The following is a 24,793-nucleotide window of genomic DNA, read 5'->3' as shown; positions in this document are numbered from 1 at the left end:
TTTGCAAAGAAGCTGATGAAACTGTTGATCACAAAATCAGATGGTCAAGATCTTGTGGGATTTCCGTATACAAACTGACAAAATACTGGCGCATAATACACCAGACATCACACTGGTTGAGAAAAATAAGGTCACAATTATAGACATCGCAATACCAGGTGATAGCAGGGTCGCCGAGAAGGAACATGAAAAAATCGCAAGATACCAGGACTTAAAAATCGAAATTCAACGACTATGGCACAAACCAGCAGTGATAATTCCAGTGGTAATTGGCACACTGGGTGCTATTCCAAAAGCACTGGAATTACATTTAAAACAGTTAAAAATTGACAAAATCACCATCAGTCAAATGCAAAAAGTCGCACTGCTTGGATCTGCACGCATATTACAAAAATACGTTACGATGTCCTAGGCCCCTGGGTGGGGCCCGACTAGTAACCAATGCCAAATCCGGCGAAACAACTGGCCGCTGTGATACAATTGTACAATAATAATAATAATAATTCTCTCTCTCACACACACACGCTCACTCTTGTGGGAAGAATAAGAAGAATTAGTATGTTCACTGCTTATTTATAAAAATAATGAAGGTGAAATAATAATAAATAAATCCATGCCAGATCCAAATTCATGCTAGACCCTTGAATGCCTCAACTCTAAATATTGCTAGATTCATCCCTATTAAACATAAAACACATTTTATGCGCACGCACACACACAAAAGGGGGGGCAGCATGAATATGTTCAAAGCCTGATATATTAAGGGTTTTTAAAAAAAATTACAAATGAACATATTTGCAGGTAGTCTGGTTAAGAAAACGTGCCCTATCTCTGTCCTATACTTAGGACTGCTTAATTGTTGTTTAGGGGAGAGTAATTGTGATGTTCTAAATAAAATTTGGTTAGTTGAATCTGAAGTTTCCTGAAAGAATATTTTATTTATAACATCTATAAACTAGATGTTTACTGCAAACAGTATCTTTTTGTTTTAATTTTTGTTTTAATACAGCAACATCTTGTTAAAATAGCATTATATAAAGTGTGTGTTTGTTGGGACATGGTGGCTCAGTGGCTAAGATGCTGAGTTTGTCGATCAAAAAGTTCAGCGGTTCGAATACCTAGCACCGCGTAACTTGCTCTGTTACTTGTCCCAGCTTCTGCCAATCTAGCAGTTTGAAAGCATGTAAAAATGCAAGTAGAAAAATAGGTGGGAAGGTAACAGTGTTCCTTGGGCATTTAGTCATGCCGACCATGTGACCCATAGAGAAATCTTCGGACAGTGCTGGCTCTTCAGCTTTGAAATGGAGATGAGCACTGCCACCTAGAGTCAGTAATGACTATGACATATGAGCGAGGGGAACCTTTACCTTTACCTAAAAGTGTTTGTAAAAGATTGCAGTTCTTTATTACATTTATTGTTGGGAATATTTAATGTAACATGCTGTTTTGCACTAGGTATTTGGAACCGGAACTTCAGAGGCCATTTCAGAAGATTCTAGAGAGGAGTTAGCAAACACTTATTTGCTGCTTCCACATATCAATAGTATTCAGATCTCACAAACACTGGTACTGTATTCCTTTAAATATAGATATAGATATATTACTCTTAATGTCCTGTTTATTATTAAGTACAGTATTAACTGGAGTTTTAAGTGTGACCTGGAAATTGAGAATGGTTAATCTACATTTGAAGATTCTAATAATGAATTAGTAAATGGTGGGAAAAATAACCCTATTGATGAAGTAACCGATAACTAAAGGCTGTGGTTTTGCAGACAAGTGTGTTTCCGTTCTGCTGAGGTTTTTGCTCTAAAAATAAAGCTATCTGTTTTGCTTTCTCATGCATCCATGCTTTGACATAATTCTCATACACTTTCACCACCTAATTTAAGCAGGCAAAATTTCTGACATGCAAATCTGCTTGGTACATAACTCTTAAATAAGATACTGTCAGAGAGAGAATCTCTTAATGAGATTTTAAAAGTCTTTTTAACTTGCTTACAAAGAAATAGTGTTAAGGATTTTATTACATTGATTGCTGCTGCTACTTATTCATAACAACATTGAGAAAGTTAGATCATAATTATTCTAAAGCAGTCTTAAGCTCTTTTACATAGTATTATGTAATGCTATGAAATACACAATCTGATTTCCTTAGCTGCATGCTTCTAAACATTGTAATATGTAATGTAATAGATGTAGAGAAATAATTAAATTCAGGACTTGGGTAATCACATAATATTTAATTTTAATTAAGTTTAAATGCAAATAATATTTAATTTGTTTAATAATTTAAACAATATTTTTAGAGCAATGTTTCTCAATCTTGGTAACTTTAAGATGTGTGGACTTCAACTGCCATGTTGTCTGGGGAATTCTGGGAATTGAAGTCCACACATCTTAAAGTTGCCAAGATTGAAAACACTGTTTTAGAGTATTGTTTGGTGGTTTGTATTTGAGAAGCTAAGAGTTAACCTCAGCTTGGAAAGAAATATGGATCTTTCTTTGTAGCACTTATCTACTGAAGCACTATATTTGATCTGTAGTGATTGGCCATTTTATAATGGATTGTTATCCAGAACTGAATTAGTTGAATTAGCATACTGACTGACCACCTTAGAGCAGGAAAAACAGCAATGTGAATTTCAGCACACAAATCGGTGTGTTTTCCAAGATTTTCTCCCCCTATTTCCATTTGTGTCATTGTCTTTAGAAACTTTGGGCAGAATAAAAATGGATTGAAGTCTGTAGAATAAAAATATTAGATTTATATGTGAAAGAATATAACTAAAGGGTGTGATTTGCATGCTAAGGGCTGGGCTTCCCACTTTGCAAACAGGAGAAATTTAAAATGGAGCTAGAACTATGGACTGCTATGTTAACTTTTTTTTAAGTTCTAGCTTAATGAGGAAAAAGGTGTTTTATTGACTGCTTTATGGATAAATTTAAAGTGTATGTTTTATACACTTTCATATACTCTTAATAAACATAGAAAAAGGACAATAATAAGTTTGGATTTTATTTTAAATAGAAAAAATCATGCAAACTCGATCACTGGCTCTGCGTGATGTAGCAGAAGCAAGGGGAACAGGTTTGCTAAATTAAATGTGGTAGCAGATGTTTACTAGCCTTAAATATAGCAAGGCTGCTTACTCTATACCATGACAATATAAATAGTTCCTAGTTTATTAAAAGATGCATTGATTGTTTCAGTTGTTATGCTACTAGCGATACTGATTTATTAAATATTTGTTTAGTGTATAAGTGTAGGTCTTGCTGATTCTCCTGCACTATATTTTAACAAAGGTGCTAATAAACACAAATTTGGACCTTAGGTATTAATATTTCCAAAAAATGTAGTGCTTATAGAAAGAATTTAAATAAGATCTTATAGCTCTCCCTTGTGGAAACTTCGAATGTAAGAATGAAATGGAATGAGCAACAATGCTATTTAAATCTATTAAATATTATATTATGTTTTTATAATTTATATTTTGGATGCAAACTCTTCAATAAGTACATCTGACAATCTGCTTTTACAAAATTATAAATACTTTTTCAAGTGGTTACTTATTATTTAAACACAAATAACATAAATTACAATATTAAAAAGCATACATGCCATTTTATCTTCTTAAAATATCTGAAGTACATTGTATACAGTATATAATGGAAGGCTTCTATGATCAGCAGCCTTTGGTCCAGTAATTAGAGACCCAGCCCAAGATTTTAATACAGAAGAAAGTACTTCTCTGTACTTTGACCAAACCTTTTGTTCTACAAATATTATCGGTTTCTCCTTATTTTCATCTAGATTTCAATTTCTTGAACTATTTTATAAAACTACTGGTTATGTATTTTTTTCAGGCAGAAACTAGGAATGTCAGTCATGTAAAAGTTCGCCTTGAATGCAGTTTACATAACAAATTGTATCATTATTTTAAGGTATGGCATGTATGTTTGCTCTTAAATTTGCTTTTACAAATATAAGCATTTTATCTATGAGCAGTAAACTAAGCTGCTGTTAATGTGATTTGAACCAGTTCTGAATCATTGCTCAGGTATACATTAGCATGTACACTAAGGTTATCTTTTCAAAACTAATTTTCCCTTCTTTATCTTTATCAGGTCTGTTTCAAGTTATATATGGCTTAAATGCCCTTTTTGATATTTATTCATGAACATTATTAGAATTATTTAATAATTGCTCTTAACATTCTATTCTGTGAATAATTAGCTTTGTTAAACAGAATCACTTTTATTCTATATTCCTTTTCTTCAACTTTAAGCAGGTTTCTGTGCTGTTTGCTATCCTGTCTTCCTGATTCTCTTACTATATTGGGGGTCTTAAAAGGGGGTAGACACCATAATTTCTGTTATTAAAGTGATTCTAAGAATGCAAAATGTGCCATTTTAAATTCTGGGCTGTTCCAATCCCAAGAACAGCTGAATGGGTAGTATTCAGAGGAAGAATGGAACATTATAAAATTATCCAGAATGATCCTTTCCCAGAATCAGCACTTTCACATGTATCTATTAGTGTTTAGAAAATACTAATTTTGTCATGTTTACTACTCCATCTATGGAAAAAAAATAGTTTCAAGAACTCTTTCTTCCTGGATTACTTTTGTGGAAGGAGAAGACAACATTGACAGCTAATCTCATACTAGTAGAAGGTGCATTTGGAGACTAGCTTTCATATCCCTTTATGGGGTCCTGACACCCTTTACACATCCAATAAAATGTGGAGAGGTTACAGGTAGTCCTCAAATTACAACCACAATTGAGCGCAAAATTTATGTTGCTATGTGAAACATTTGTTAAGGGAGTTTTGTCCCATTTTATGACCTTTCTTGCCACAAGAAAGTGATTTCATTGAGTGATCCATTATAATTGTTAAATTAATAATACAGTTGATTGAATCTGGCTTCCCTATTGACTTTGCTTGCCAGAAGATCACAAATACTGTTCACATGACCTCATGACACTGCAACCATGTTAAATATGAACCAATTGCCAAGCATCCAAATTTTTATCACGTGAGCATGGCGATGCTGCAATGGTGGTAAGTGTGAAAAACGATCATGCCCCTTTTTTCGTGTGCCATTGTAACTTTGAATAGTCACCAAACAAAGTCTTGTGAGGACTACCTGTTCTCCTGAATAATGGAGGACTTTGGAAGTTCTGAAGTGAATGGCAGTTAGCTTCCAAAAATGTCCTTCTACCAATACAATGTTGAATATCAAACAAAGTTTTTTCATACTGTTAAAGAAGTTAAAGTTAAAATCAGACAACAAGATGGAAATCAGTCCAGAGTTTTGAGGATATGAAACATTCAGCATTGGTCATGAGATGGCAGATAAAGGCAGGAGAGTAGTTTAAAATTTGCAGGGCAGGCTGAGGGATTCATAACACCATTCTCAATAACTAGAAGAGACTAGCAGTGGGATGCTACTGCTGCCCTCTTCATAGTTCAGGCATGTAGAGCTTCAGGTAACTGCTTCATTCTGTTCATTCATTCTGTTTATTTAACATGGTCAAACTTTTTAGTTCCATTTCAGATTTGCAGACTGACTTCTAGATCTAGTAGTGGATTTAGTAACACTGCATCATCAATAGTGATATTACTACCCCTTCCATGGTTGTCTAATGATATGTAAATTATAAATTCAATTTACATATAATCATCAGATAGACTTAATTAAACTTAAACTATTTACATGAAAGCAACGTAATATGTATGATACTGCTCTTCTTTGGGGTATCCATGCCAAAATAATAATAATACTAATAACAACAACAACAACAACAATAATAATCACTGAGGTAGTGCATAGCATATAAGAAGAATGCCATCAGAGAATCCCTTTGCTTGAGGCACAGTTTTGTTTTGGTGTGGGAAACGCCCACTTTTAAGACTTATATTTATAGGCTTTTAATTATTCACCTGTGGTCATTTTTCGATTTTCCTTTCGTTTTATATTAGAATTGTTGCTTTGCATCCAATGACCTACTGCTAGAAATAAGTTTAATGGTCCGAATGAAAAATGTGCAGCATGAATTTGTGGATCTTAGACAATATTTACTGGAGAACCTTTTTGTAGTTTATGTAGCAATGGATAAAACACAGACCTCAGGTAAGGCCAAGATATATTACCACGTTAATTTTAATTTTTTTTAGACCATGGTATAGTGTCATAGTAGAGAGTTTACATTTGCTTCTGGTTTTGTTCTTTTTGTATAGATGGTTCTTCAGTAATCTTGTATGTATTACATTCGGGGAACAACCTTTTATATGTGCAGGTAATTTTTAAATATATATACATTATATTTTTATGTTTAATATTATTTTTGCTCTACACCTTTATGTTTAATAAATTGCTCACAAATTCTTGTTGATCCCGTCATGCTCGGGCAGTTATAATACAACAAAATGTGATTTTATTGAAAAAGAAATTTGAATAGAAAATCCTTAATTCAAGGAACAAAATGCAAACAGAATTGTTACCAGCATGTTTATGATGCTGAACAGAACATTCTTTATTTCCCAATTTGGTTTTAGAAATTAATTCAGTTTTTTGGTACTAGTCAAAGTATTAGCCTATGAAGTTAGAAGTGGAAAGTTGTGTTTGATTTTCAGTAGATCAAGGAGAATGGGAAATACATATAAGTTTTCCATTTGGGGAAATGTTTTTTCTGTTCACTGTCTTTATGCGTAATTAGACATTTCAACAACCTCCTCTCATCTCTTATGAACAAAGGTGAACAATCAATCACTTCCAATGAGTATTGAAAAGCAGATTAGGACATACTTTTGGTGTGAATTGTGCATGAAAGAATTTACACAAGTAGGGAGTGGGGAAGTGATAGTTTAAAAAGTTCCAAAAGAAATTTGTAATTCTGTGCTAATTCTTAGTATAAAACTATGTTAACACTGTAAACTGTATTAATAGATTTGTTCAATAGTAGTAGTTCAGAATAAGAATGGCTTGATGGGACAAACTGCAGGGACTTGAAACTTTGCCTTTTGTTGTTTATAGCAACTATGATAGAAATTAATGATGTAATAGTATAATTTGCTTTTTTGCAGGATATAAAACATTTGACCCAGGAAAAAATATTTTCTTTGCTTTTTGAACCAATATTGCTACCATCGTTGACTATGAATTTCACAAAAGTAGCTTCTATTATTTGTAAAGGTACAGTATTTTCATATGTTGTGTAATAAGAAAAACTGATATTTTATAAGTCTGTTTTTGTTCAGAATGAAAAACTATTTATTTTCCTTTTAACCATTTTGTCTACCTTTCTAATAAAGCAGCAAAATGTATTAATCTAGACTGTATAATTTGGTTTTTAAAGAACATTTCAAGTATATATGTTATTAAAATTCATGGTCCTTTTGATAGGACTATTAAACATAAGTCACATTATATTAAATTGTTTCTACTGTTTCTTGTCCTGCTTTTGGGTGCTTTGAAGAATAGGTTGACTCCCTCTTATTTGTGGCAGCCGTACAAATATTGGAACACTGATGTTGTGTCACCCCTAATTCTTATTTTCACTAGGCTAAACTTACCCAATCCTGCAACCATTCCTCATATGTTTTAGGGTCAAACCGCTAATCTTTATTGCTTTTTGCTGCAGTCTTTCTGGAGTGTCAACATCTTTTTTATATTGTGGCGACAATATGCAATATTCCAAGTGTGATCTTACCAAGGCATTGTAAAGTGATGCTAACATTTCATGTGAACTTGATTCTATCCCTCTGTTAATACAGCCTAGGTTTGCATTGGCTTTTTTGGCAGCTGCAGCACACTGCTGACTCATAAAAATGGTTGTCCATTAGGACTCCTAAATCCCTCTTGCAGTTACTGCCATTGAGCCAGGTCCCACAATTCTATTGCTATACATTTGGGTATTCTTACCTAAGTGTAAAGCCTTACTTTTCTGATCACTGAATTTCATTTTGTTAGATAGAATCCAGTCAAATCTGTCAAGATCCTTCTGGTTCCTGAGCTTGTCTTCTGTGATGTTGGCTATACCTGCCAGCTTAATGTCATTTGCAAATTTGATGAATTCCCCTTCTATTCCCTCATCTAAATCATTTATGAAGATGTTGAACAGTACTGGGCCTAAGACAGAACCTTGGGGTATACCACTGCTTATTTCCCTCCAGGTAGATGCAGTTCCATTAAGGACTACACATTGAGTGCAGTTTGTCAGCCAGTTACAAATCCAACTAGTGTTGATCTGTCTATTTTACATTTTTCTAACTTACTAAGAAGTAGATTGTACTTTGTCAAATGCCGTACTGAAATCCAAGTATACTATGTCTTCAGCATTTCACTGGTCCACTAATTTTGTCATTTTATCAAAGAATGCAATAACATTTGTTTGACATGATCTGTTTTTGACAAACCCTTGTTGGCTTCTGGTTATAACTTTGCTTGCTTCTAGGTGTTCGCAGATCTGTTGCTTGATTATCTTTTCCAGGATCTTCCCAAGTATTGATGTCAGGCTGATTGGTCTGTAGTTTCCTGGATCCATTTTTCCCCCTTTCTTTGACATAGGTACACTATGTGGTCATGAAAGCAACCAGGAAAGAGTTAATCTACTGGATAGAACAACTTTACTTAAGCCGTGTCTTTTGCATCCAGTGATAGAAGGGTGAGTTTTTAATGCAAATTTGTAACAACATACTACAATGCAAAATCCTCAAAAACAGAGGAATGCATATTCTATAAATTAGAATTAATCCAGATATCATAGTCATTTGGCATGATTTAAAAACAATTTCCAGAGGGATGTATTGATTTTAATGACATTTGGACAGGTCTTAGGTGAAGGACCAGACAAAATTTGCTCCACAACTTATTCAAACATGGTGAATATGAGAAAAATGAAATTTATGTTGGCTGAACCGTTGCCTGGATTAACAAGGGTTCTGTTGGATGCTATCGCTCCTCATTCTGCGCAAAATGAGCTACAGGGCTCAGCTCCCTCTGCTAGGCAACTAGGGCATGGAGCTGACAAGCTACTAGAAGAAAAAGCGAAGACTGTGGAAGAAGAAAGACACATCTTGAATGATTACATCCAGAAAAGTGAAGAACCAATGATTAAGGAAGTAAATAAAGGAGGCCTTTTGAAAACAACTAAGTCAAAAGCTGAATATAAGAAAGAAGTAATTGAGAAGCGAGCTGAAAATTGGAAAAGCAAAGCTACGCATGGCCAATACTTGAAAAGTATTGAAGGCAAAGCTGACCAAAAACTAACTTGAAACTGGTTAAGATCAGGAGTATTGAAAAAAGAAACAGAAGGCTTTATTTTGGCAGCTCAAGAACAAGCCTTAGCCACAAACTGCAAAGGGAAAAAATCAGCATGTTAACACCAACAGCAAATGTCGCCTCTGTAATGAGAAAGATAAGATAGTCAACCACGTGATCAGTAGGTGCAGCAAATTTTCACAAATTGACTACCTATAATGCCATGACCGCGTTGCTAAGATCATTTACTGGAAATTGTGCCAAAAGTTTGGATTTGAGTACATCAAAAACCACTGGGACCATCAGGTTGAGAAGGTTTTAGAAAATGAGAAAGGCAAGATCTTGTGGGACTTCAGAATCCAGATTGACAGGCACTTGGCCTACAACACACCTGACATAAAAATAATTGAAAAGAAAAAAGTATGGTTCATTGACATTGCAATACCTGGAGATGCACGAATTAAAGATAAACAGCAAGAAAAAAAATCACAAAATACCGGGACTTGCAAATTGAAGTTGAGCGACTGCGGAAAAAGAAATCATGTGTTGTCCCGATTGTAATTGGAGCCCTTGGAGCAATACCCAAAGGGCTACCTCGCTATTTGGAAATTCTAAATTTATCAGACTTGAACATTCTGATTCTACAAAAAACCGCCCTACTTGGAACAGCTTATATCCTCCGACGACGTTACCTTAACAGTTCCTAGGTCATTGGTTAGGACTCGAGCTGTTGAGCTATCAACCAGCCCCAAAGACTGTGAATCTCACCAAAGATTAACCACACAACAACAACATAACAACAATAATAATAATGTGGTAATGCTACATTGGGAGGAAGGGAGGGAGGAAGCAGGCAGTTTCCAGATTTTTTCTTTTTTATTATATTTTGAAAAATATTTATACATTGTATTGTTTTGATATAGATATATTCATACAATATTAATTAAAATTATTGACAGTCTTCGCATTTAATTGTGCATTTAATTTTATCTCTGTAGGTATTTTGGCATTAATCCATTTGCAGTGGTATTTCACATAGAACCACATCACAATATTTCAGCATTTTGGTCTGTGTGGTTTACAAATAATTTCGATTTTAGCATTATGCTAAATGATGTGTATGTATCAAGGCAAACTAAGGATATTCTAAAGGTAATTTTTTTTATTTCTGGTCTCCTAGTTCACTTTTCTGCAAATAACCATCTATATAATAGTGCTTTCATTCAGCTCAGTCATAGCTCTTTTTCTTTCTGCAATTTGTGTATATATCTATATTAGTATTCATTCATTCTACATAAAATACTGATACTTATCCGTCACTGGTATAAACTATGAACACAGCAATAAACAAGTGTTTATTGCTGTGTCATAAAATATAACTTTCAAATTCAGTTTAGTCCATCCTAACAACATTAATGCACAGTGCAAACACATCATATCGAACCAATGTGAGGCTCTACTGTGATTTGGATATTGGGTGATAATGAGTACAAGGCCACTCCAAAGGACTGCTGAGTAAACTAGAGTGATCCAGTTGGGGCCTTCCCAGTTTATTTTAGTATTTGGTAGCTGTGAAGTAAGCTGTTTAACTTTCTTATTCTGAACAGTTTCTAAAATGCCACTAAGCATCAATGCACATTTTAGAAATTATCCTACTTGTGACTGAATTTGTGAGACGCCAGTGAAATTGTAAGGATATTAAATGTTGAATTCATAATCAAATTTCACTTTGGGCCAATATATTAGAAGAACGATTGATAATCTTCATAGTTTTGGCTTTATGGAATGTCTAGATACTGAAGGAAATGGTCTTGCTGCAGAGAGAAGTAGCAGGACAAATATAATCCTTGTTTGCTGTTTTATTTTCATATACACTAGGATTAGAATCAAAAGACATAAAACCCAAATAGTATTTGTATATCTGAGTTTTTGCCATTAGGTTCTGAACTTCACAGGAGCCCTGATTCTACCTCCTGGCTGTTGGAATGTGTTTTCCTTGAAGTATCACATACAGGAATCTGTAACAAGTTTATTTTCCAGTATTTTTGTGACTACAAATGTTGGAGTGATATTTGAGATTCCACTACAGATTTATTCTGCTTTGTCTCAGGTACTATATTGCTCTAAATGTATGACTACAGAATGCATTGAATAGTAATATTATTACAAAAGTGGTACTGTCTCTTCTACTTGAAATGTGTTGTCTATGAAATTATTCTCCATAATATGTAAAGACAGGAAAACTATTAATGAACTAATAAATAGGTTCCAGATGTCACTTTCATCCGGAGAAATCTCTCTATATAAAAGCCAAATACCACTCACTCATCATGAAATTCCAGAACCATAAAGCCTACAAAATTTGTCATGTATGTTTCTCTTGGCTTCGAGGTGCTCGCTAAGAAAGGATTTTTTGAAATGACCATCAGATCATTAGTATTTCTTATACAGTAATTATAACACGTTCAGATACTAGGGAGTTCTACTCCCCCTCCCCACCTGAAAAGAACTGTGTTCCAACTGCCAGTTGCCTCACATTCCGTTACCTCAGTTCAAACTGGCAGACTTTCCACTCCTTCACTTAGGAGCAGTCTCGTGCGCCTTACACTACTAAATGTTGGTACCTCACCAAAATGTCTATACCTTCCACCTATGAAATTGCTTCCGGACTCAAAGCGGCAGGAGCAATATTCCCTTATGTGTTTCAGTCACCAACCACCAACCACCAATGAGCCAACAGATTGAACAGGAGTGAATCGGATTTCTACTGCATTGCCCAATCACATAGTTTCATTGCAAAGCAGGGGTACCCAGCTACTATATGAATAAGATTTTTCTGGTCACCTATTAATGTTTTGGATTTTAACTGAAATTTCATTTCTTTTAATTTATTGTCCTCTGTAGTCATAATGTTTGAGTGGGGCAGTCATATAAATTGTATTTAAAAGATTATATAAATAGCTGAGAGGAGTTTTGATGAATATAAATAAAACACATAGAAATAAGCAAGGGTTAAAACGAACAGAACTGGAAGAGGAAATTAAGAGAAAAGAGCTGGAGTTAACAATGAACCCAGACGATACAAAGGTTAAGGAAGCTATTAACATATTAAAATCTCAATTTGACATGTTGATCTCTGACCAGGTGGCTACTAATCTATTATATGCAAAACACAATACTTTTTGTAATGCAAACAAACCTGGCAGATGGTTAGCTTATCAGATTAGGAAAAAAAGGAAAACTCGAAATATATCTAAACTGATTTACAGAGGGAAGGAGGTATTTCAACAGGAAGAGATTCAAAAGGCTTTCTGGGAATTTTTTACAGAACTGTATAAAGGGGATAAAATTAATGGTTTAGACATAGACAAATATTTAGACAAAGAGAAAATACCTTCAGTTAGAGAAGAACACAGGCAAAAATTGAATCAACCAATAACCTCGGGGGAAATCCTGCAGGTAATTAAGCAATTAAAGTCAGGGAAAGCACCAGGTACAGATGGCTTGACAGCGGTTTACTATAAAAACTTACAGTTAGAAATGGTAGAACCTCTTAGAGAATTATTTAATATGATTCAAATGGAAGGTAAAGTTCCTCCATCTTGGAAGACAGCGTTTATATCTTTGATACCCAAAGAAGATCAAGATACTACTCAACCCAAAAATTATAGACCTATTTCATTACTGAATGTAGATTATAAAATTTTTACTAAAATATTAGCAAATAGGTTAATGTTGGTCATTCAACAATTGATACATACGGACCAAACAGGTTTTATACAAGGGAGACAGATGAAAAGTAATGTTAGATTAATTATTAATGCATTAGAATATTTGGGAAAGAACAACCAGATTCCAGCTGCGTTTATATTTTTGGATGCTGAGAAGGCCTTTGATCGAGTTAACTGGCAATTTCTGTTGAAGATACTGCAAAAAATGCAGATAGGAGATAATTTTTTACAGTCAATTAAAGCAATATACCAACAGCAAACAGCACAAATCATAGTCAATGGAAGTCTAACAGACTCTTTTCAAATTGGAAAAGGTACAAGACAGGGCTGTCCTTTGTCCCCATTATTGTTTATTATAACTTTGGAAGTACTGTTGAATAAAATACGGGGCTTGGATGGTTTAAAAGGGATCAAGATTAGGCAGCAAGAATATAGAGTCCGCGCTTTTGCGGATGATTTGGTCATAATATTGGAACAACCGCAGGAATCTAGTATGGTTTTAATGAATATGATTAATCAATATGGTCAAGTGTCGGGCTTTAAAATAAACTTAGGAAAAACCAAAATATTAGCTATAAATATGAATATTAAACAAAAGGAAGAATTAGGAGTGATGCTAGGATGTGAGGTAGTTAAAAAAGTCAAATATCTTGGAGTTAACATTTTAACTTCAAATGGGAAATTATATAAGCATAATTATGAACCACTTTGGCATAGTATACAGACAGAGATGAAAAAATGGGAGAAATTGCACCTATCTTTGCTGGGTAGGATAGCGGCAGTGAAAATGAACATTCTACCAAAATTTTTATTTCTCTTTCAAATGTTACCTATATTAAAAAAAGATGCGAACCTTTTAGAATGGCAGAAAGGTATCAACAAATTTGTGTGGGCAGGAAAGAAGCCGAGGGTAAAGATGAAAATAATGCAAGATGTACGTGAGAGAGGAGGATTGAAACTACCTAATTTAAAACTATATTATGATGCAGTGGCATTATCTGTAATTAGTGATTGGATTCACTTAACCAATGATAGAATATTGAACATTGAGGGACACGATCTGCTATTTGGTTGGCATGCTTACCTGTTATTCAACAAAAAATTGGATAAGAACTTTAAAAGTCATATTTTAAGAAATGCTTTATTGCGGGTCTGGAAGAAATACCAATATAAATTAAATGACAAGATACCCATGTGGGCAATTCCTAGACACGCAATTGAAAATATGAATACAGCACAAAAACAGGACAGAATTACCTACAGACAGCTTCTTACCTCGGAAAGGGGGGTATTACAATTAAAATCTTTAGAGGTATTAAAAGAGGAGAAGGTAGTTCAAACATGGTTCCAGTATGGGCAATTACAGGCTAGGTGGAAAATAGATCAAAAAATTGGTTTTATTCAAGTTGAGGATAATCTGTTTAAACAAATAAGAGATCAAAGCTTGATGCATATAAAGAGGATATATAATGTATTAATACAGATGGATTCGGAAACAGAATTAGTTAAAGATTGTATGATAAAATGGGCTCAAAATATTGAGGAACCAATAATGTTGGATACATGGGAAAGAATTTGGGTAAGAAATGTGAAATTTACACAAGCTCAAAATCTGAGAGAAAATTTTTACAAGATGTTCTATAGATGGCATTTAGATCCTAAAAAGTTGGCTTCTATGTATCCGAATGTACAGCCTAAATGTTGGAGGTGTGGTTCTCTTGATGCTACATATTATCATATATGGTGGACCTGCCAAAAGGTTAAGGCATTTTGGATAAAAATATGGTGGGTCATGCAAAATGTTTTTAAAAGAAGGATAAAGTTTAGTCCTCAGTTATTTTTACTAGGTATATGTACTGACTTTACAGTGGTAGAGACCAATTTGATTCTGCACCTGATAACTGCAGCAAGACTGTTGGTGGCGCAATATTGGAAGAAGGAAGACTTGCCTACAATCCAAGAATGGACATTGAAAGTAACATACTTAGCTGAAATGGCTAAAATATCGGCATATCTCAAAGATCATTCAAATGAGAGATATAAACGAGACTGGAAAAAATGGATTGACTATATACAAAATAAATATGGGACTAAGAAATTCCAGTTAGCCTATGCTTAAGATCAGAAATGATTTAAACTGTTAAAAGTCAGTTCAGTAAGAAGAAGCTAAGGTCAATCTAGAATGTCATTAATTTCTTTATTTCTTTTTTCTCAATAGATTTTAGACTGTGTTAGTTAAAAATCCATACCGGGTACGGGTTCTGGGAAGTCGGGGGGGGGGGGGGAAGGAGGAAGGGGGTGGGGGGGTGGAGGGAGGGAGGGGTACACACACACACAAAAAAAAATTGTACTTCAATGTCTTAATGATTGACAAATGATGACATATTTGTGTTTTTTTTTTTAAAGAAAAAATAAAAAAGTTCTGTCTCAAAAAAAGATTAAATAAATAGCTAATTGAAGCAGTGTTTCCTGAATCTGAATTAAATAAGACACATCATTTTCTGGACCATTTTGTATTTTAGTGACAGAAATAGAAAGTTTTAGATCACAGGAATGTACAATCTCTATGCTTCTTTCTATTTTTTTTAAAGCCAGACACACAAATTTTAAAATTATGTCATTTAATTTGTATTCTATTTGTATTTTAAAAATTCCTGAAACACATAAAACATAAGAGTAAATTATAGTGCAAGCCAGCTTACATTTAGAAACTTATTTTTGCAAGATAATTTTGCTTAACCATTTTTTTTCCAATTATCTTTCAGCAAGGAGAGACTCATTTTGAAGCCATAGCACATCATGATATGTACTGTTCCTTAAGAATGTCAGACAAAGGTAAATGTAAAAAAAAATATGTTTGAATCTGTTATCAAGTAAAATACAATAACTAGCATTCATTTCTTTGCAACACTATTCTTTATAGATCTTAGCAATATTCTGCCCTTGCTGCTTAACATTTTGTACTACAGAGGTTTAGATGTATATATTCTTTTTGACAACAGGAGGAAAATAGGGAAAGGCAGTACATCAGAGGAAAGATAAGTCAGATGCCACCTCCAGCATGAGAAAGAGAAATAATAACATTTTTTTTTTGCATAAGTCTTCTGTATTAGGTAACATTTGTTCTTTAATTTTTTTAAAAAATATAGATCCGTGATGGCAAACCTATGGCATGTATGCCACAGGTGGAACGCAGAGCCATTTGTTAGGGCACGTGAGGCGTTGTCATGTCAGCTCCAGCGCACATGCATGTGCTGACCAGCTAAGTTCAGCCTTCTTTTGAGGCCGTTTTTTGCCTCCAGAGCCTCCGGAACACGAAAAACCACCCCTACAAGCAAACCGGAAGTTTGGGAACAGACTTCCAGTTTGCTTGTAGGGCCATTTTTCGCCGTCAGGAGCCTTCAGGAGCCTTTCCTGAAGGCTCAGGAGGACAAAAAATGGCCCTACAAGCAAACCAGAACTTTGTTCCTGAACTTCCAGTTTGTCTATAGGCCCATTTTTTTTGTGTTCCGGAGGCTTCAGGAAAGTTCCTGAAACCTCTGGGGGAGAGGTGGAGGCTGTTTTCGCCCCCTCCCAGGCTCCTAGAAGGCCTCTGGAGCCTGGGGAGGGTTAAAAAAGCGTGCCAAAAGTGGGGAGGAGCTGTGGTCACACATGTATGCGCGCGAGGGGAGGAGCACATGCTTGTGCGCTAAACTTGAGCACATAGCATTATGGGTGTGGCATGCCCATGCACAACCCCCCTGCGCTCCCCCCATTTTTAGCACATGAGCCAAAAATGGTTAGCCATCACTGGTATAGATTTTTTGGTACTTTCCTAATGATGCTGATCAGAGAAGTTTGAATTAAAATAAACATTGTGTAACAGTGCAACTGCGTATTATTATTTTCATTTTAGCAAACCTCCTTTGGGAAAGAAGTCTTTCTCTCGACAGCTCAACGTGGAATGTGGATTCTGATCTTGCATATGAACTCCATGAAAAATGGCAAAAAATTAAGCAGAGTGAAATTTGCAGGTTTGCATAATAAATATATATATATATATATATATTCTTTTAACAATTTTGTCTGCAACTAGAGTTGTAGTTTATGATTAAATTTCTGTTTGTAGCAAAAATAATGATAACTCAAATTAGGATGAAAAAAAAGTTGTTCGGACTCACTTATGGGTAAAATGCCGGCTATAGAGTGCAACTTAGCTTTTTTCTGACTAAGCTGGCCATAGACTTGGGAGGAAGGGCTTGGAAGACAGTCTGGAAACAGGTTCCCAATTGGCAATTCTCCTGTGCGCTGCTTGGGGAATCCAAGCATGGGTTAACTTTGTCCATTAGCCTAGAGACTGAGTTACGTAATTGTTGGCCACGCCTCCTCTGACTGGATGGATAAGTTTTTTTAACTCAGTCCAGCCTAAAGAGACGTATATCAATTTTCTCTAGACTAATTGACAAATTACTCAGGATTCCATGGATTCTTTTTCATTATTTGGATGTGTAAGTGACTTTTACTGATAAACCTTAAGGCACGGAGTGGAGGTGTCGACAATTCATTGTCAGTCACAGCACTCACAGCGTTGAGAGCGTTCTCTGCGATTTTAACATCGGAGAATTCGGCAGCGCTGGAACCGAGCCACCTATTTACTTCCGCAGCTTCGTTCGGGAGTTGGTTCGCTGCTCCTTTGGCTGCCACACGTGCTGGGGATTGGTTCGCCCTTCTGCGCCACTTGCAATGGGAACTACCCGCCCTGGCTGGCATGGTCTAATTTCCTGATTTTCATCGCTGTGACTTTTCCGGACCGCTGGGCTTGCGGCAAGTTTGCGGAGCTGGCTACGGCTGTGGCAATTCAAACAGTGTCTTTTAAAACTCCCACCGAAATTGCGGCCACAATTTTGGATGCCTTGTTGCATGTGTGCGCGCGCTGGTCAGCTACAAGGGGCGTGTCCTCACTTTCGCACCCAGGTAGCAACGTTGCGTCAACGGCTCTCACCCTCGTTCCATTTCTTGCCTGGTCATTCGGCAGTGAGGAGGTTGTGCGCAGCAGCTTCTCAGTCACACGAGGCATTAGCGAACAGAGCGAAATCGGCCTTGGAGCTCCAAAGCGCTTATTAAGTTGGTGGAGATTGAGCCTTTTCACTTCTTTCCGTTTAATACCATGGCAGATCTACCTATCTCCGGAGGTATTGGGGAGACCAGTAATGCCCCTCAGCCCCCTATTGAGGTTGAAGCTACCCCACGGGCTAGCAGGGCCACCACCAGAGCCTCTACCCAAAAGGTTTAGGTTTTAGGTTTTTAGGTTTTATTTGCATTTGTAGGCCGCCCTTTTCCCTGAGGGGACTCAGGGCGGCTCACAGAAAACCAGGGAAGGGGGAAATACAACATTGAGACAACAACACATAATAAAATAATGGGCAACATGCATACAACATTCGGGCGGGGTAGGAATCCTTATCCCCAGGCCTGACGGGCGAGCCAGTTCTTCAAGGCTGTGCAGAAGGCTTGGACGGTGGAGAGGGTACGAATCTCTACGGGGAGCTCGTTCCAAAGGGTCGGGGCCACTGCTGAGAAGGCCCTCCTCCTTGTGGTTGCCAGCCGACACTGGCTGGCCGATGGAATGCGGAGGAGGCCTAATCTATGGGATCTTATAGGTCGTAGGGAGGTAATTGGCAGAAGGCGGTCTCTCAAGTATCCAGATCCACTGCCATGTAGGGCTTTATGGGTGATCAATAGCACCTTGAAGCGCATCCGGAGATCGACAGGTAGCCAGCGCAGCTCGCGGAGGATAGGTGTAATGCGGGTGAATCGGGGTGCACCCGCAATCACTCGCGCGGCTGCGTTCTGTACTAGCTGAAGTCGCCGGATGCTCCTCAGGGGCAGCCCCATGTAGAGCACATTGCAGTATTCCAGCCTAGAGGTCACAAGGGCCCGAGTGACTGTTGTGAGGGCCTCCCGATTCAGGTAGGGTCGCAACTGGCGCACCAGGCGTACCTGGGCGAATGCCCCCCTGGTCACAGCCGCTATATGATGGTCGAATGACAGCTGTGGATCCAGGAGGACTCCCAAGTTGCGGACCCTCTCTGAGGGGTGTAAAATTTGACCCCCCAGCCTGAGTGTTGGATTATTGGCCAAATCTTTGGGAGGAAAACACAACAGCCACTCGGTCTTTTCTGGGTTGAGCACAAGCTTGTTAATCCTCATCCAGTCCATGACGGCTTCAAGCCCCCGGTCCATCACGTCAACCGCTTCATTGATTTGGCATGGGGCGGACAGATACAATTGAGTATCGTCCGCATATTGATGGTATCTGATCCCGTGCCTACGGATGATCTCTCCCAGCGGTTTCATGTAGATGTTAAATAGTAGGGGGGATAAGACCGAACCCTGCGGCACCCCATATTTTAGGGGCCTTGGGGACGATCTCTGCCCTCCCACTAACACCGACTGCGACCTGTCCGAGAGGTAGGAGGAGAACCACCGTAACACGGTGCCTCCCACTCCCACCTCCCGCAGTCGTCGCAGAAGGATACCATGGTCGATGGTATCGAAAGCCGCTGAGAGGTCAAGGAGGACCAGGATGGAGGGATGTCCTTCATCTCTGGCTCTCCAAAGATCATCCATCAATGCGACCAAAGCGGTTTCTGTGCTGTAACCGGGTCTGAAGCCTGACTGGAAGGGGTCTAGATAGTCTGCTTCCTCCAAGGACCGTTGGAGCTGGAAGGCCACCACCTTCTCAACAACCTTCCCCAGAAAGGGGAGGTTGGAGACCGGGCGATAGTTGTTAAGGACAGCTGGATCCAAGGATGGTTTCTTCAGGAGGGGTCTCACCACCGCCGCTTTCAGTGCGGCGGGGAAGTTCCCCTCCCGAAGGGAGGCGGTTACAACCGCCTGGATCCAGCCTCGTGTCACCTCACTGCAGTTAGAAACCAGCCATGAGGGACACGGATCCAGAACACAGGTGGAGGAACTCACAGCTCTCATGGCCTTGTCCACATCCCCGGGGGTAACCTCCTGAAACTCAACCCAGAGCTGTTCTACTTGGTCCCCCTGTGCCTCGGCTGGAACTGCAGGTGTGGAGTCCAAGTCCGTCCGAAACCGAGCAATTTTGTCCGCTAAGAATTGGGCATATTCTTCAGCTCTGCCCTGCAAGGGTTCCCCCGTCTCCCTTTTGTTCAATAGGGAGCGGGTTATCCTAAACAGGGCGGCTGGACGGGACTCAGCGGATGCGACCAGGGAGGCTATGTGTGATCTTTTAGCTGCCCTAAGTGCCCTAGTATATTCCCTGGTGCAGGTGGTTACCATTGCTCGGTTCGAAGCGGACTTATCGGACCTCCAACGGTGCTCTAGGCATCTCCTCCGGCGCTTCATCTCCCGGAGCTCCTCGGTGAACCAAGGAGGTCTCCGGGATCCGCCGCCTCGGAGGAGCCGCAGTGGCGCAATCCGGTCGAGGGCCTCTGACGCTGCCAAGTGCCACGCAGCAGTCAGAGTCTCTGCCGGACTGTGGGCGAAAGTGTCAGGAATAACCCCAAGCTCTGTCTGGAACCTTGCTGGCTCCATAAGACGCCTGGGGCGGAACCACCTGGTCGGTTCCTCCTCCCTACAGTGGGGGTTTGGCCTCCGGAAGTCGAGCCTCAGTAGGCAATGGTCTGACCACGACAGGGGTATGATGTCACTCCCCCTCAGACCAAGATCACACATCCACTGCTCCGAGAGAAATACGAGGTCAAGCATGTGTCCCGCTGAATGGGTTGGGCCTCGGATTACTTGAGTCAAGCCCATGGCTGTCATGGAAGCCATGAACTCCTGCGCCCCATCAGAGTTTTCACCGAGCGACGGCAAATTAAAGTCCCCCAGGACCATCAACCTAGGGAACTCAATTGCCAGCTCGGCTACCGACTCGAGGAGCGAGGGGAGGGCTGCTGCAACGCTGTTGGGAGGCAGGTACGTTAGCAGCAGACCCACTTGACCCTTGAGGTCCAACTTTAACAGCAAAGACTCACACCCAACAATCTCCGGAGCAGGGACCATACGAGGAACTAACGACTCCCGGATAACAACGGCCACACCCCCACCCCTTCCCTGGGCTCTCGGCTGATGCAGCACCTGAAATCCTTCTGGGCACAGTTCTACAAGGGGGACTCCTCCCTCTGGGCCCAGCCAGGTCTCAGTAATACATGCCAGGTCTGCCCTCTCGTCTAAAATTAAGTCCCGGACGAGAGGTGCTTTATGTACAACAGACCTGGCATTTAGCGACAACAGCCTGAGACCAGGGTCCTGACCACTTGCGCCATCTGGTCTTGGAGTGGGACTCCTAGGGCCGGAAGGAGGGATCTCTGTAATGTAGCGAACCCTCCTTCCCCGGTAATGGCCTGCCCTAAAGTCCCCGCCGTATCTGCCCCTCCCTGTTACGACCGCAATACCCCGACCCTCTCCCGTGTCTCTGGTCCCCTCAACCACCCCCGTGGCCCCCGCAGTTCCCGACAGGTCCTCCGAATCACGCATACTCATACACTCCCCCAGACAGTCCCCACGTAAAAAGTTAAAAAACACAAATTTACAACAATATAATCATAAAAGTGGGACATTCATTCAATCAAGCATACCTCATGCATAGCCCATACAAAGGAAGAAAAAAGGTGTAAGGAAAGAAAGAAATTATAGATTGCGCAAAAAGTTAATTAATGTAAAGTGCGAATAGATCTGGGAGAGTCCAAAAAAGTCCAAGGTGGTTAAGGAAAGGAGAGAGCCTCCTATATACTGTAGATACCCCCACTCGTCCAGTAATGATGTTATCTGAAGTAGCAGGTCCAGGGCGGCATCAGGCACCAATAGCCGTGGCAGATGAAAGTGCAAATAAAGGAATAGATGAAAATATAATCCAAAAAGTCCAATAGCCGCATTCCGAGGGGAGTCTAAGCTCAACCAGCAAAAGGGCCTGCAATGGCAATGGTCCAGTGGAGGAAAGAATGCCCCAACAGGGGAGGCCAAGCCGAGGGGAGAGGAATGGGGTTGCAATCGTAGCAGATAGAAACCGCCTCCCATTCTCTCCCAGTACTGTCCCAGGCTAACCGTCTTCTCCTTGGGGCGAGAAAAAGTAATAAAAGGGGGTGAGGGGGGGGGATTCTCTCAGCCCACTAGAAGAGGGGGGGTCAGGGCTCTCTTCAAATCAGCCGGGTCACAGCGGACTCCAACAGTGCTCCAAGCAATAATTACCCAGCGTCTCCAGCCGAAATGGGCCGCAACGGCTTCCAAGCGGCACCCGGGCAGTATCTTTAAACGCCTTCTTGAGAGACCGCCTGCTGCCAATTACCTCCCACAGACCCATTAGATCTCACAGGGTTGGCCTCCTCTGGGTGCCATCTACCAGCCAATGCCACCTGGCTATTACCCGGGGGAGGGCCTTCTCTGTGGCAGGCCTCATCCGGGCCTCATCCGGGCCTCATCCGCGGCCCCAGATAAGGCACATAAGCGCAGGTCCAAGGCATCAGACAAGGCCTCTGGGACGGCTAGCGGTTCACCTCCTGTGTTAGCTCCTCAGTGGATCTCTTCCGCTTCTCCCCTGCATCTCTCAGGGAACCAGGTTGGCTCTTATCTCTGATCTCCCCTTGCCCCCAGTGCCTACTTCAGAGGAGGGGGCCCCAATCCCCCTGAGTCTCTCGGAGATAAGCCTGGCTTCAGCCCGTCCGCCTCCATGTGCTGGGCCTTCAGCCACCTTTACCCCTACTGCTGCACGCCTCAGGCCTGCGGAAGGCCAGGACTTGGGCCTTCCCCCAGAGTTATACCACATGATATCTGCAGCAATTTCCAAGGGTGTGGATGCAGAGCTAAATCGCAGGGCTCAGGTGCCCCGGCCTACTGCTGGGCCTACAGAGTTACCTCAGGCAGATCCACCTTCGCCTCTTCCCTCAGTTTACAGTGAGGATTCAGTCTTGGTGGAGGAAGGGGAAATATTAGACATGGATTTTTCAGACGATGAAGGAATGGCTCAGGACCAGTCCACTTCTTCTTGAGAGACCGCCTGCTGCCAATTACCTCCCACAGACCCATTAGATCTCACAGGGTTGGCCTCCTCTGGGTGCCATCTACCAGCCAATGCCACCTGGCTATTACCCGGGGGAGGGCCTTCTCTGTGGCAGCTCCGGCCCTCTGGAATGAACTCCCCGCAGGGATTCGGACCCTCACCTCTCTCCAGGCCTTCCAAAAAGCCGTCAAAACCTGACTTTGCCGGCAGGCTTGGGGGTGATGAGTTCCCTCCCCTCTCGACATGTATGGTTGTGCGACTGTTGTTTACTTTTATTATTTGTATTTTGTTTTTATGTTCCCCTTTTTCCCCCTTGAATTGTTCGCCGCCCTGAGTCCTCCTGGAGAAGGGCGGCATACAAATAATAAAATTCTATTCTATTCTATTCTATTCTGGTTTATTCTTACACTATTTAAGTCTCTGTTGTATAAGGCGAAAGCCACCACTAACATGTGTGGAGCTGCCACGCAGGCCAGCACCGCAGTTGGTCTGGATGCAACAGAAGGTTTATTTGCTGAACAGGTTTCGGAACAGGAAGTTATTCCCTTCCCCCAATTGTTTCTTGATATTGTTCAAAAGCAGTGGGCGCAGCCGACTGCAGTTACCCCGCCCAGCAACGGGGATAAGAAATTGTACACTTCCACCCCAGAACTGGAGGGTATCTTCCAATTTGTGGACCCGCCCTTTGCCGCCCTTGCATCACCAGCATTGATCCCTTCAGAGATTTCTGAAGGGTTGAAAACGGAAGACCATAAGGCTGAGTTGGTCATTCAAAAGACTCATCAGGCTGCGGCCTGGGCCTTATGTGCTGCTACTGCGGTATCCTTCTGTAATAGGACATCCTTGGTCTGGTTCAGGCAACTGCAGGGTAGGCTTGGCCCCAATGACATGCGCCTTCACCAAGATATTACCAAGTTGATGGCAGCATTGGAATTCTCTGCGGACGCTACTCTTAATGCAGCGAAATTCGCATCCCGGGCTGTGGTGTCCAATGTAGCATCCCGGCGATTGCTATGGCTCCGCCATTGGCAAGCAGATGTCCGCTCCACATGGCGGCTCGCTTCCACTCCATTCAAGGGTGGGACACTGTTTGGGCCCGCACTTGACCCAATTCTCATTGAAACTAGAGATAAACGCAAAATGCTCCCATCTACCAGTAGGCGCGCTGACAGGAGGCAACAGCCTTATAATAGACGCCAGCCCTTTTGTGCAGGGGACTCGGGGTTCACTACTGCCCCCTATGTTCCCCAGTATAACAGAACCTTTACCCATCCTCAGGACAGGGGTCAGGATTGTACGGGAGCCAGGGATAGGGGTCGCCAACAGAACCAGGCACAAACCCAGGTGAGGCAGCCATTTCGTGGAGCCAGCAACCGGTCCCTTCGGAGGTACCGATGACTCACAAGGGGAGGGGCCTATTGGCGGACGCCTTCTGGACTTCGCTCACCAGTGGACGGAGACAACGTCTGACGCTTGGGCCCTCCAGGTGGTGAGGCTGGGCCTCACTCTAGAATTTCCCTCCATTCCCCCGAGGCAATTCATCAAGTGCCCTGTATCCAGGTGCCAAGTGAAAAGGCGTCTAATGGACTCCGAGATACAACATCTCTTATCCATCAACGCTATAGAGCAGGTTCCAAAGGGACAGGAAAAGGGCTAGGTTTTTATTCCATCTTATTCCTAGTGCCCAAGAGCTCGGGGGGATGGTGGGCCATCCTAGATTTGAAAAGGCTCAATCTGTACATCAAGTATCGAAGGTTCAAGATGCAATCCCTCAAAAGCATCTTGGC

General features: G+C 40.6%; 1 protein-coding gene and 1 non-coding gene across 8 annotated transcripts in view; both read left to right on the top strand.

Moving 5' to 3' along the window:
* Window positions 1–24,793, top strand: part of TMEM131L (transmembrane 131 like) — an 86,434-nt gene that overhangs the window by 36,467 nt on the left and 25,174 nt on the right. For 6 of the 7 annotated variants that reach the window (XR_004255953.1, XM_032223749.1, XM_032223747.1 and 3 more), the window contains exons 7-16: window positions 1,456–1,566; window positions 3,868–3,945; window positions 5,987–6,137; window positions 6,245–6,303; window positions 7,091–7,199; window positions 8,574–8,670; window positions 10,265–10,418; window positions 11,206–11,376; window positions 15,763–15,832; window positions 16,893–17,010. Coding sequence is in view for 6 of the 7 variants with exons in the window: in XM_032223749.1 (XP_032079640.1) it covers window positions 1,456–1,566; window positions 3,868–3,945; window positions 5,987–6,137; window positions 6,245–6,303; window positions 7,091–7,199; window positions 8,574–8,670; window positions 10,265–10,418; window positions 11,206–11,376; window positions 15,763–15,832; window positions 16,893–17,010 (1,118 nt within the window). In the remaining variant the exon portion in view is untranslated. The remainder of the gene's footprint in view (window positions 1–1,455; window positions 1,567–3,867; window positions 3,946–5,986; window positions 6,138–6,244; window positions 6,304–7,090; window positions 7,200–8,573; window positions 8,671–10,264; window positions 10,419–11,205; window positions 11,377–15,762; window positions 15,833–16,892; window positions 17,011–24,793) is intronic. The other variant, XM_032223750.1, reaches the window with a different exon arrangement.
* On the top strand, window positions 3,040–3,170 carry LOC116513608. Its single transcript, XR_004256013.1, has one exon. It is a non-coding gene; the product is annotated as a small nucleolar RNA SNORA66 (small nucleolar RNA).

The sequence above is a fragment of the Thamnophis elegans genome, chromosome 9 (assembly GCF_009769535.1).
Source record: "Thamnophis elegans isolate rThaEle1 chromosome 9, rThaEle1.pri, whole genome shotgun sequence".
Classification (NCBI taxonomy): domain Eukaryota; kingdom Metazoa; phylum Chordata; class Lepidosauria; order Squamata; family Colubridae; genus Thamnophis; species Thamnophis elegans.
This window is presented reverse-complemented; position numbering and strand designations above follow the sequence as displayed.